The sequence below is a fragment of the Cupressus sempervirens genome, chromosome 5 (assembly GCF_028749045.1).
Source record: "Cupressus sempervirens isolate cs-2001-9-10 chromosome 5, ASM2874904v1, whole genome shotgun sequence".
Lineage (NCBI taxonomy): Eukaryota > Viridiplantae > Streptophyta > Pinopsida > Cupressales > Cupressaceae > Cupressus > Cupressus sempervirens.
In genome coordinates, this window is record NC_143122.1 from 444,455,316 (window position 1) to 444,467,828 (window position 12,513).

Genomic DNA, 12,513 nt, shown 5'->3' on the forward strand with positions numbered 1-12,513 from the left:
ATCTTCTATCTGGCTACTGCATTATTAACAATGTTGCATGTATCACCTTACCAGGTTAATAACTACCTTATAGAGGTTAATGAAAACGTATTCTTGGTAGCTCTCATTAACCTTTTGAGAGATTAGGTTAGGAAAAACGTGTTTTCGAACGCTATCATTAACCTATAGGAGAGGTTAAGAAAAACGTATTTTTAGTGGTTAACATTAACCTTTTATTTGGAGGTTAAGAAAAACACGTTTTTGATGGTTAACATTAACCTTTTAAGAAGTTAAAGGTTAAGAAATACGTGTTTAGGCGGCAATCATTAACCTTTTATATCTAGAGGCTCAGAAGTTGGATTTTAAAATTTTCAAATGTTGTGCGAAGCTGGGAACGAGCCGGAGACATAGAGGCTTAAAGACTCGCAAATTTCACAGATAGAATGATCCATTTAAGGCTTAAAACCAGGCAAGTTCTAAAAATTAACGACGGCTTATAAAATTGAAAGAATTTTATAACCGGGCAACAAGAGCTAAACCTAGTTTGTCCCCATTCTCATTTGTTTTTTCTATGTTGCCAACTATTGATTCTCCTCTAAATCGTCTTCCTCTTGTTTAAATTTTTGTATTATGTGTTCAGTGATGCCTGCTTTCTTCTCCTATTTCAGTTGCTTCGCCCTGTATCATGTTTTGGTCTATCAAGTCCAATACCCCAATCTCTTCTCAATATTTTATTCACCCTATTTCTATCGTGCCTTTGTTAATTATTTCTTTTAAATGTTACATATGTTATAGTATGCCTTTCCCGTAATATATTTATTTAATCTTTTTTAGATCCACATTATCATAATTCAAGTTTTATTTTTATTAGTTAAAGATGATTCCTTATTTTTTTAATGCAATTCTTGTAGAACTTTGAAATATATTAGATGAGTAAAATTACACAACCCAATTGATTGACATAGAAAAAAATATCTTTATGAGTTATTTGAGACTTTTTGATCTTTTTAAAAAATGTATTTAAAATATATAGTTGTAAATTTGTAGAACAATGGTCTTTTGATAGTTTTTTAGTTTCTACCTTTAAGAACTATGTAGGATATATACTTCAACATTTATATGATAACATCTATTTGTTAATTCATTGTAATTGGATTGAAAGGAATCAAATGTTAGATCAATATTAAAATGGTAGAAAACTGAAGAAAAATTAAATATACTTATTGATTAAAATATTAGAAACTGAAATATGATTACTTACTTTTTAATTGCAAACTCAACACAGCATAAGGGAAAATATTAGAAACTGAAATATGATTATTTACTTTTTAATTGCAAACTCAACACAGCATAAGGGATTTTGATTACATAAATGCATTATTTATTTATTTATTCAAAAGAAGATTAATTTTCCAACCATTTTGCAACTTATGTGTCGTATATTAAAAGGAGTTTATTTTCATGGTCATAATAAATTTTAAGAAAATAAATCTTAAACTTACTTATGTGAGTTATATATTAAAAGGAGTTTATATTCATGGTCACAATAAATCTTAAACTTACTTAAACTATTTCAAGATCATTTGGTGATTTATATGCAATAAGAGTTATAAACTTTTTAATCTGATCCTCATTCTAGGGATTACAATTTATAGAAATAAATCATTCATAATAGATTAATAGATAAATAGTGTATTGACATTAATTGAAACAGAATCACAATATTTACCATTCCTTTTATGAAAGATAGAAGTGATAATTTAATAACACTATCAAATTCCAAATTTTTGTGATGAATTTTATAAAACATTAAAATTTTACTTTTTACATTATGCAAATCACTTTATTTCTGAAAAACATAGCTCCTCATCGGCCCATCGTTGCATGCAAGCAGGCGTACAACTGCTAGTTAATTCCCAATACTAGAAAATCAACAGACGGGAAGTTTTCCATGTGGACTGCTTCCTGATCAGGCTTAAAACCCAGCGGATGTTGCAATTCCTTCATCTTTTTATAAGTTTTCCATGAGGACCGCTTCCTGATCAGGCTTGAAACCCAGAGGATGTTGCAATTCCTTCATCTTTTTCTATGTAAATAAAGTTATAAGCTGAAGGACTTCATAATTCCTTATATGTTCCTACTGTATATAAACTGGAACAGAAATTATCATACAGAAACATTTCCCTCAAGAACTTCCTGGGTTGATGTCCCCTTCAGCTAGGCTAATTAACACACGAAGAGTCTAAGTCTGCACAAATTTTATAAAATTGATGCTGCAAAGATTCACCTTGTTACATTAGCATCTCTCGTTTTGAGAGAGGCTACAACCTGGCTTCCACCTCACGTAACAAATCATTTACGCATCAAGTCCCAGGCAGTATCTTTACAACTAGACTCCATGAATAGGACTCTCGAGTCTAAGGCCAGTCAAGCTCACTATGTACACTTCGAAAGCTGCAATTAAACCCACACCTTGGATGACCACACGCATTATGAAGATGCCATATGAAAAGTAAACAAAGGAAAGGATTCTCAAACCTCAAGGATTTGATAGTCGAATTTCATTGGGATGCTTCTTGTGGCAAATTCCACCATATATTGACTGTAATCAAACTTAATTGCAGAAATCCTTGATCCAAACCACCCACATTTCTTTGAATTATGAACACAACCATTTCGAATGACAATCTTTTGCACAGTCCCACCAACAAGTCAGCAAGTGAATGAAACCAGATTCTCTAGGATATGTGATATCATATTCGCGACGGTCTAGTACCCCCAAAAATTCATCTATAGAAAGATTCCCATCTTTCGATGTGTCAAAAATATGAAATATAATATCCACTAAATTGCCCGTAATTGGAACATCACACACCTGCACAAGGCAATTACCACCAAAAACTTCAGCTCAAAGCATTTAATAGAGAATCTCAAAGAATGTGCATAATTGTAATGGATGAAGTACTAGCAAAAGCAAGTAAAGGTTAACAGATTTTAAATCGGTCAACTACATGAGTTGCTGCTCGTTGAAAATCTGTCTTTGTCAATAAGCCATAGACTTTTCCATAGGTATACATGGCAGATGCCAAAGGACGTAGTTTCCTGCGTAACTCAACAAACCTCCAGAATTCCTGTAGTAGCACAGGAAAAAAGCGCATGATATGTGAAGAGTGGTGAATCCTTCTCCAATACCCACAAGATGAGAAATTAATATAATTGTGATTTCCGCAAGAAAGGAGCATACCTCACGTGTAATACGTATGTTATTCAGAGCAGGGTCATTGCTCATAGCATCAACACGATCCAAATACTGATTTATACGTTTCATATCAGCAGCAGCAACCATGGACAGTGCAAAATCTTTAGCTGATATGGTACCACGTGAGTGAGAGTCATAATGCTCAAACTCTAAGCGTATTATCTGACAAAGCAATCCACATTCAATTATTAATTATTAATTATTAATTTCTGTTCAAGGAAAACAGATATGCGCACATAGTTTAATTGTCACTTAAAGTAGATTTTCAACCTTTGTTCAAACAGTGATGGATCATGTGGGCAATGTCCAACACGAAAACAGTGAATACACTGCATTTATGTAAATTTTAGCAGAGATTATCTAGAAACATTAAACGTAGACTGAGATTGTCACAACATCACAGTGAATCATTCCGATACAAAATAAATCATTTAATGCATATCAATGGCAAAAGTCATGCACAAATAATGATTGTTCATAAATAATATATAGATGGTGGAAAATCAAATATGAAGCACCGTAACCATATTAGTCAATCGCCTCAAGCTAAAATCCTTCAATGTACACATTAGAAATCAATCTCTCTCCCTAGCTTTATGCAATAAATGTAGTGCTCCTACAAAGTGATTTATCTTTCTTGTAATATATATGTTCCATGGAGTTCAGACGACGAGCAGGGGCCACATTTCTGGACGGTATGGGATGTGAAGCCTTTCCTTGAGGGACAGCAAGGGGCAATAATTAACAACTTAAGAACTTTTTTTGAATACAAGACTTAAATTATTGATGTATAAATCCTTCTCACTAGAGTTTAATAGAGAATTTAACTGAGACTGCACACACAAATTAAAAAATTCATTCATTTAATTCTCGTAGTACATACATACACACACACACACACACATATATATTGTGCAACAAAATGCCCAAAGGCTATGAGTTTCAATTATCATAAGTTAAAATGCATGACCTCAGTAAATTTGGCGTCTAAAACTTGAAAATTGCTTTTCCTAGAAGTGTATGTATGAAACTGGCATATCTATAGCTAAATCCTGTGTGCTATTAATACAGAATCTCCCAATGAAGTAAAGAAAGTATGTTTCCACAGTTTCTCATTAAACCATGTGTTCAATACGTAAAAACACATTGATCTAGACCATCTATTCAAATATCAGCAGTAAAATTTCAGTATGATCAGTCCGTCTGTTGTATTTAACAGAAATGTTTATATTATATAACGGAGAGAATTACAAACTGAAGAGCACACAGAAAATGCTGGAGGTGGTATGATCAGTGTTGGGACTCAAAATTCACAAGGATTTTGGAGTACCTTATTGAACTTATGCAAATTGAACTCCCTAAGTAAGCTTTTAATGCATATATACCCAGCTGTTGTTTTGATGCCTATGATGTGTTTCAGGTGTTCCACACACATTGCGTTCAAAGTAAACAATCATCTCAGGTCATTAGTTTCAATTTTTGAGTTATTTAGTGAGATGCCATTTTGAGCATTTGAGAAACTTGCAATTTTGTTGAAGTGTCAGACTGTTGTGGAAGGCCTAATTTACATTTAAATATCTTGCACCAGGTTATGTTTCATGATTTGTCACTTTAAGGATGTTTAGCATGCATATCAAAGAGCCTATGTTTCAGATTTTGAAACATTTCGATGAGTTTTGATATTTGAGTTCCCCAAAGCTCGTTGTTCAATGTTTTCGTGTTGTTTCCACTTTGTGCACTAATCTGAGTAGCACTGTTTGACTGAGTATAACTTTGACCTGGTTGACCCAAATGAAGAAATTCATTTTCCACTACATCCTAGGGATCAGAGAGATTGTCAATTTTTAGCCCATGCTGAATCTGTTTGATCAGTTGTCCAAGCAGATTCCAAATGCAATTTCTAATTTTTCAATGCAAATCGGATATGCAGAATTATCAGAAGCCCTGTATATGATGTTATATTTTGGAAACCGTGATAGATATTGTTTGAACTTATCTTTACCCCCCAAATTCTGTGCTTAAAATACTTCAACCATGCCAATACTCAGATCTCGATGAATCCGTTTGAGCACTTTTCCAGGTCAATTCCATTTGCAAAAAACTTTGTTTTTCAAGGCTGTCCAGTTCTACAATTTACGGTAACCAACTTTGCATGCTTGCCAACCGTGCCCAGTTATTCATGAGCCTAAATTTTGTCCACATATTCTCCATGTCAAAGATGACTTGCAACCCAAGTTGCAAGTTTCCAAGTGATTGTTTTGACATTTTTTTAAAGCCCATTTCAGATGCAGTTCATTGTTTTCTTATATGATCACTTACAGGACAGAATCAAATGGTAAGTTCAACAGTTAAAATCTTTTGACCCATAAGTCGTCATGAGGTGTCAGCTTGCAGAATGGAAGTGTGTGGACTCGAGATTGTACCTATCAAAAGGCATGAGCCAGAAGCATGTTGTGGTTAGTTTTAAAGCCAGTCAAGAGGCCATCTTCATTCACTCTGGTTTTAGCAAATTTGTTGGAATAAGGTTAAAAAATGATCAAGTGGTGTCCAAATTTCATAAAAAGTCAAAAGGAGTGAACGGTTCAGTTGTTTGTGGATTGTTTTGGCAAGCAAGTTGTTTGAATTTGAAAATTTTAGTCAAGTCCGCCTGGGACCCGACTTGGCACGTGTTTTTTTTCAATGGCAACAAGTGATTATTGAATATTCTCTGTCAAACTGTGGTCCCAACTAAATGGCCAAATTGTAAATGGACTTGTATCTTATCTATCTACTATGGTTGACCATTTGAATAAGCAAGAAGAACATGGCAAAGTGGATGCAAAATCTTGTTAGCAGTAGCTAAGTAAGTGGAGATATATATAGATCAGTCAGTGTGTTTACTTTGCAAGGGTGTGGCTTTTGTATGCCAAGAATTAATGTATGGTACTCTCAAATGAAATAATCCAAAGTGATGGGTTTGGAACACGATGGATGAACTCATATGGAATATTTTAAATGATTAATAAAGATTGGAGGGACCAGCATGTACCATGCAGTGGGGCCCATTCATGCCTAAATAGGACACCAGTTTCAAAATCAAATGGGTGCTGACAAATGTTAGGAATGACATGCCAAAGGGGCAGCGCTAGTCTGAAGTCAGAAATGCATTGAGTTCAACTGCGGGGGCGCTGTCTTATGATACATGGCCGCTTTTTCCGGGTTTAAGGCCACGTTGTCTTGCGGCAAACATCCATAGTGACCATTGAAACTTTGAAACCTGTGGTTGCTTGCAAAGACCATATTGATATATTAGAAATTGAAGACCTACGATTTGGCAAGGGAATTGACCACGTTTTTGTGAGTAACGTCTTACCATGTGCCTGAGTTTGAATTAAATTATGAGGCCCATTTTGTTTGCAATCTGCCAAGCACATATTTGGGCCACGATGGAATGAAAAGTTGCCTCTTTAATGGTGCAGATTTTCAATAGAGGGGAGAGCATCTAAATCCAGAAACACACCAAATGGGGGTTGTTCAAGCTCACAAAGGAGGAGGAATTGTTTTTCTTTTACAATGACAAATAATATGCCTCCTCAACACAGTTGGCTGCCAATAAAATATACCACACATTACACGACAACGACCTTTCCAGAATAATCCAATTGCTTCCTAATCAGAAATATATGCACACTAACAATTTTTCTATCACATCCCAACCTTGCTGACATTAATTCCCACTCGCCAATAAGATATAGCAAAAATACTACCAATTGTGTCTGTCATTATTCCCTGTACACTGCTCTGTTACCAGTCTTCACCAAACAAGTTGCAACTCATCCAGAACATAACATAAAACCCAGCGAACATAGACATGATGTCTATACTCATTCTGCTACACAAATCTAAGCTCGCATACATAATGGTGTCACCAACTAACTTCATTGTACTGATAATCAATCTACAATATACAGAATCTGTGTCTATCATGAACATACAAACATATGTTTATGTTTTTAATTTTTAATTGTTGATGTTATTTTAACACAAAGATTTTTAAAAATATATAGATTTTCGTGTATTTTATTTATTATTATATTTATTTACTGTTTTATAATCAACAGATGTTTACTACTAAAGATCTCTATTCCATATAAGTGAAAGAACAGAAAATAATTAGAAATTTGGGAAAATAGGATGTCTTTCCACATTAATGTCTCTGTTTCAGGATACTCCTCAGCAAACAGTGATCCCTAATATTAACAATAAATGTTAACTGCATCAAGTTAATGAACAAAAACTTTCCTGAAGAGACTAAAACATAGACTCTGTCCGGAGACAACTTTTGAATGTCACGTTACCAATCTTTCATTGCAATGATTGCCATCAATACATTATCTGAAAAGTTTTACAACTTATCATCCCTTGCACGATAACAAATTAGGGGCAGCATGTTTAAAATGACAAGAAATAATAAAGACTAATCTTTTAGGTTTGTATGTCAACATTTAATTTTTGTGCCTCACTAGGAATGGTTTGCTTGCTTTGAGCTCACGGCCAATTATTCCCCAGTAATAGAAGCCTCCGGATCCTATGTTGTATTTTTCAGAGTACCCTATAAGTTCAATAATAAACACTAAGTCCTGTATTATATTTCATACAAATTAAAGTATTGATTTCTTAACACGCTACTACATAGCATGACTGTTAAAGGAAGATACATTAAAATATTTGATCACAGAAGAAACCCTTTAAAAATTGACAGCATCCTTTACAGCAATAATTTATAGAACACAATATTTTAATATTCTATTAAATTACAGGATTCAATTACAATTAATTATATAAATATTGGAGAATCAAACCAACCAAATGGATAAACATTACATTACTCATTAAAAGCTCAAAAATAAAAAGTGAACTTCAAAAAAATGGAAATAAAACTTACAACTAAGGGAATTTATTACAACTGTTTCAGATAATGTTGACTTCATCCTAAAGGAAATATGCATCTGGTGAAAAAAATTTATGCCTGAGACTAAGCTTCAGATGTGATAGGTTATTTCATTCAAGAGGTTAAGGATTGATACTTACTTCCTCATGCAAATTCCTAATAAACTTCTCAAACTCCACAAGCTGGAGACGGCAACTCCCATCCTTTCCAAAGAAAAATTTTAGCAGTCCTCCATTTTCTACAGACTGCCTAACTTTAAACCCTGTGCGGCAGCCATCACGATGCGCAGCTCCTTGCCTGTGTTTAGTTCGCATAAAGTTCATCACCTTCCTGAATTCCTCTCTATCGATCTCCCTGACACGTGAAATCATAATAGCATAAATTATTAAGAAATAAATAGGCAAACCAGAGAAGAATATGTTGAAAACAATAGAGAAAATTTTGAGAAAAAAAGAACATATAAAAAGGTGAAAATTTGAAGAAAAAAGTCAATAACTACTTTTTTATTTAATTAAAGGAAATTTTCATAGCGTAGATGATAAAGGACTTAATATAAATGATTCAAAGCACTGGCACAACCTCATAAAATATCTTTAACTTGGAAGACTAAGAGTTTTAACATTGGTTTTGTATGATTTGAAGTAGCACCAAAATATAATATGGACTTTCTTATTTTTCAAAATTAGAATGAAGCTTTCTTTGCAAAATATTTTCAAGTAAAGGAAAATCTTAATATTCATATAGAAGTACAATTCATTTTCTAGAATTTTCTCAATTTTCTTTATTATATATATTCAAATTCCTTTTATTATATATACTCAACAACCAATTATATACAGAGTCATCATTATATACACATACATGAAGTGATATATACACATGTATCTATGCAATGACCCCTTTCCTACCACTTGACCTATATTACATAAATTAGTGGAAGTTACGACTATTGAATTTGGGAATCATTCTTACTCTCCAAGTATGTTAGCATATTACTCCACATTAACCATCATTACACAAGCCATCAACTGATAAACTAGTGAACATAGTCTAGACTCGACATTCAAGGACCTCTTCATATAGACCACAGAAATCCCTTCTCTTTTCCCTCACTATTGCCATCATAAGGTGGAAGACTTATTGTGTCAAGCGCATAAAACAGACTACAAGAGGCCTCCCTCAAGGCATAACCCTGCTGTTCTGATAACCATTACGTGCCCAAAATTACTCTGCGTCTCTTCCATAAACTTCCCACCCTAAAGTCTATAATTGGAGCATCTAGAGCATATCCATAATTATTTAATTATTTCTCATGAATTTTATAAATCTATTATAATGACATATAGATATAAGTATGAAAATCCATCTATCAAATATATATTATTGAGATTCATGTGAACTTTCTTATTTAATATATGTATTACTTACCTCATATTTATCTACACATATGTCATGGTCCGTGTTCATTCATAATCAATTATAAATTATGTATTGTGAGTTTGATCTTTCCAAACAGGCTTAGTTATGCCAACTCAAGACTTAATTCCCTTGTGTCCAGATCCGATGGATTACTTTGTTCCTTTGTTTATTTGGTCTCTTCTATTAGGTCTGCGTGTATATGCCCCTTAGTCCCTAAACCTTATTACTATATATAGTGCATTTTATGATGGTTACAAGTTCTGACACTAACGCTCGAGCGATGTTATTACCATCGGTTATTATTGTTGGCCTTAATATGAATATGGTTTAATACTATTAATATTGATTATTATTGATAATTTATATTATCAAAATTATATTATAAATTATTATTATTTTATATTATTAATTAATACTATTAATATTAATATCATCTTAATGATATTATCTCTTAGTATTAATATTTATAGATTAACATTAAATAATATTAATAATTATTAACATTATATTTAACATTTATTGATTAGATTAATGTAACAATTCATATATTTATTAAAATAATATTTAAACTGAGTCTATACATTTAAAAATATGTTTGCATAGTTAATTAGGACTCATGATAGTCCACCCCTCCTAGATTCGCTTGTCCTCGACCAACAACATATTTTCTACTTATTATTTAATAAGAAAGGTGAGTGACTGAACTTAAAACAATATTTCTCTTATTTACAGAGAGAAGCTTTTACATTATCTCATGGGGGTGCCCATTTTAGTTTGCCCAATAGTAGGTTTGCATGATACTATGCTTCTCATTCATCTCTCTTTAGTTAGTCTATTATTCTAGGTAAACCAAATAGAGTATACACTTAAAAATGTGTACATGCATATTAGAAGACACAATATATAAACAACCATACACACTAATTCTTAAAGACAAGAAGCATACACTAAGTATGCAAACTAATGCATAAATACACAAAGCATACCCAAAGTTTACCCATTATTAGATTCGTTCTTATTGATTCAAAAAAGAAGAGTGCTAAATGTGTCTTTCATAATCAATCATGATTGAGTTTGGTAGGAAAGCCTCTAGAGGGGGCATGTAAACTGCTCAACCCAACTAAGTCCAAGAGCACACAGTGTCCCACTGTGACAACTCATTTCTTGGCCCAAAAAAAGTGAAAACATCCCATCATGACAATTCCATTCCTTGGGGTGGCCTACTTAGAACTGTCATTCCCTAATCTACTTCCTTCGTCACTTTTGATTGATAATGAGGTTAGACATTTACACATGATCAAGGTCATCTATTTATAATATATATGATCCGTTCTTTAAATATTTATATACTATTATTTTTGGTATGTGTATGTATGTTTAGATTCACTTTCCATTAGAACGGCTCTGCATTTTAACTTTTTTACCTTGCAGAATGCCAGGATCATGCTATGATAGCACTTGTAATAACCCCTTTCCTACCACTTGACCTATATTACATAAATTAGTGTAAGTTAGCAATATTGAATTTGGGAATCACTCTTAATCCAAGTATGTTAGCATATCACTCTATATTAACCATCATTATGCAAACCATCAACTAATAAACCAATGAGCATAGCATAGATTTGACATTCAAGGACCTCTTCATATAGACCACAAAATCCCTTCTCTTTTCACTTACAGTTTCCATCATAAGGTGGAAGACTTACTATGCCAAAGGTACATGAAATAGACTACAAACAGCCTTCCTTGAGGCATAACCCTAGTGTTGGGACAATCGTCATGTGCCCAAAATTACTCCACCTCTCCCTTCCACAAACTTCCTAACCTAGGAAACCTTAGTAATAGATAAGAGGTAGATCCTTGAAGTCTATAATCAGTTCATCTAAAAATACATCCATAATCTCCCCTTTAAAATGTATTTAATACTCGTAAATTTTAGAAATCTATTATAATCATATAAGTATAAAATCCATTTATCGAATATATATTATTGACATTCATGTGAGCTTCCTAATGTAATATATGTATTACTTACCTCATAATTATCTCCACATGTCACTTTCATAGTAACACGGAGATGCATCCCCCTCTTTTTGCCCCACGTCTTGGCGACGGGGATGCACTAAGGACTTGGAGACTTCATCCCCCGATCCCCTGATGCAAACACATCCTAGGTGTAAGAGCAGTCTTGCATCACCCAAAAATGTTTCCTTTTTCTTTCTTGAATAAGGGTTGTCTCAATGCAAAGTTGTTGTTTTTGGAGGCTTGCTACTAAGTAAGTCAATCATACAAGCTCGGAATGTCCTAATTTCAGAGGTGGATGTCCATCTTGGATATATCAATCTACCAGTTGAGGCTCAATGCCATATCATGAGTATTCATTAAATTATTGCAGATTTTTGGTATGCAATTTTGGTATAAAAACTTCAAGCTCAATGTTGAAGGCCTTAGAGGCCCTAGATGGGCTCCAAAATGGGGTCTACTGGAGCTTGATGAGGATTCTAAAAAGGGGTTAGAATAGCCAATTGAAGCAACAATTTGAAAGTTATGGCCTTCCGAAGTTGGGCCGACCAAAATTTCCAAAATAAGTATCAAAGGTGTATCACACTGACTCTATATGTAAGTTAAGAGTTAGTCGGTCTCAAGGGTTAGGGTTTGATGTCTAGAAACATCTCGGGCAGTGTAAAATGCCTACATAAGGAATGTCTGTACATTGTCTAGGACAACTCTAGGTGATAGTTAACAGCTCTGTGTTGCAAATTGGGTTTGATGTCTAGAAATTTCCCGAGCGATGTAAAATGCCTATATAAGGAATGCACGTACATTATCTAGGGCAGCTCTGGGTGATAATTCGCAACTTTGTGCTATAAATTCTTGTAAGGAAGACGCCCGTGTGGGTTTGCATATTGTATTTCAAAATTTT

At 33.6% G+C, this 12,513-nt stretch overlaps 1 protein-coding gene across 6 annotated transcripts in view; it reads right to left on the reverse strand.

The window, feature by feature from the left end:
* Window positions 1–1,754: 1,754 nt before the first annotated feature.
* The window catches only part of LOC149556699 (calcium-binding EF hand family protein), a 39,053-nt gene continuing 28,294 nt past the window's right edge, over window positions 1,755–12,513 (reverse strand). For 4 of the 6 annotated variants that reach the window (XR_016364747.1, XR_016364748.1, XR_016364746.1 and 1 more), the window contains 5 exons: window positions 8,309–8,522; window positions 3,224–3,400; window positions 2,991–3,110; window positions 2,518–2,854; window positions 1,755–2,433 (listed from right to left, as the gene is read on the reverse strand). Coding sequence is in view for 2 of the 6 variants with exons in the window: in XM_089831159.1 (XP_089687285.1) it covers window positions 2,639–2,854; window positions 2,991–3,110; window positions 3,224–3,400; window positions 8,309–8,522 (727 nt within the window). In the remaining 4 variants the exon portion in view is untranslated. Of the gene's footprint in view, window positions 2,855–2,990; window positions 3,111–3,223; window positions 3,401–8,308; window positions 8,523–12,513 lie in introns of all 6 variants that reach the window. The other 2 variants (XM_089831159.1, XM_089831158.1) reach the window with 1 other exon arrangement.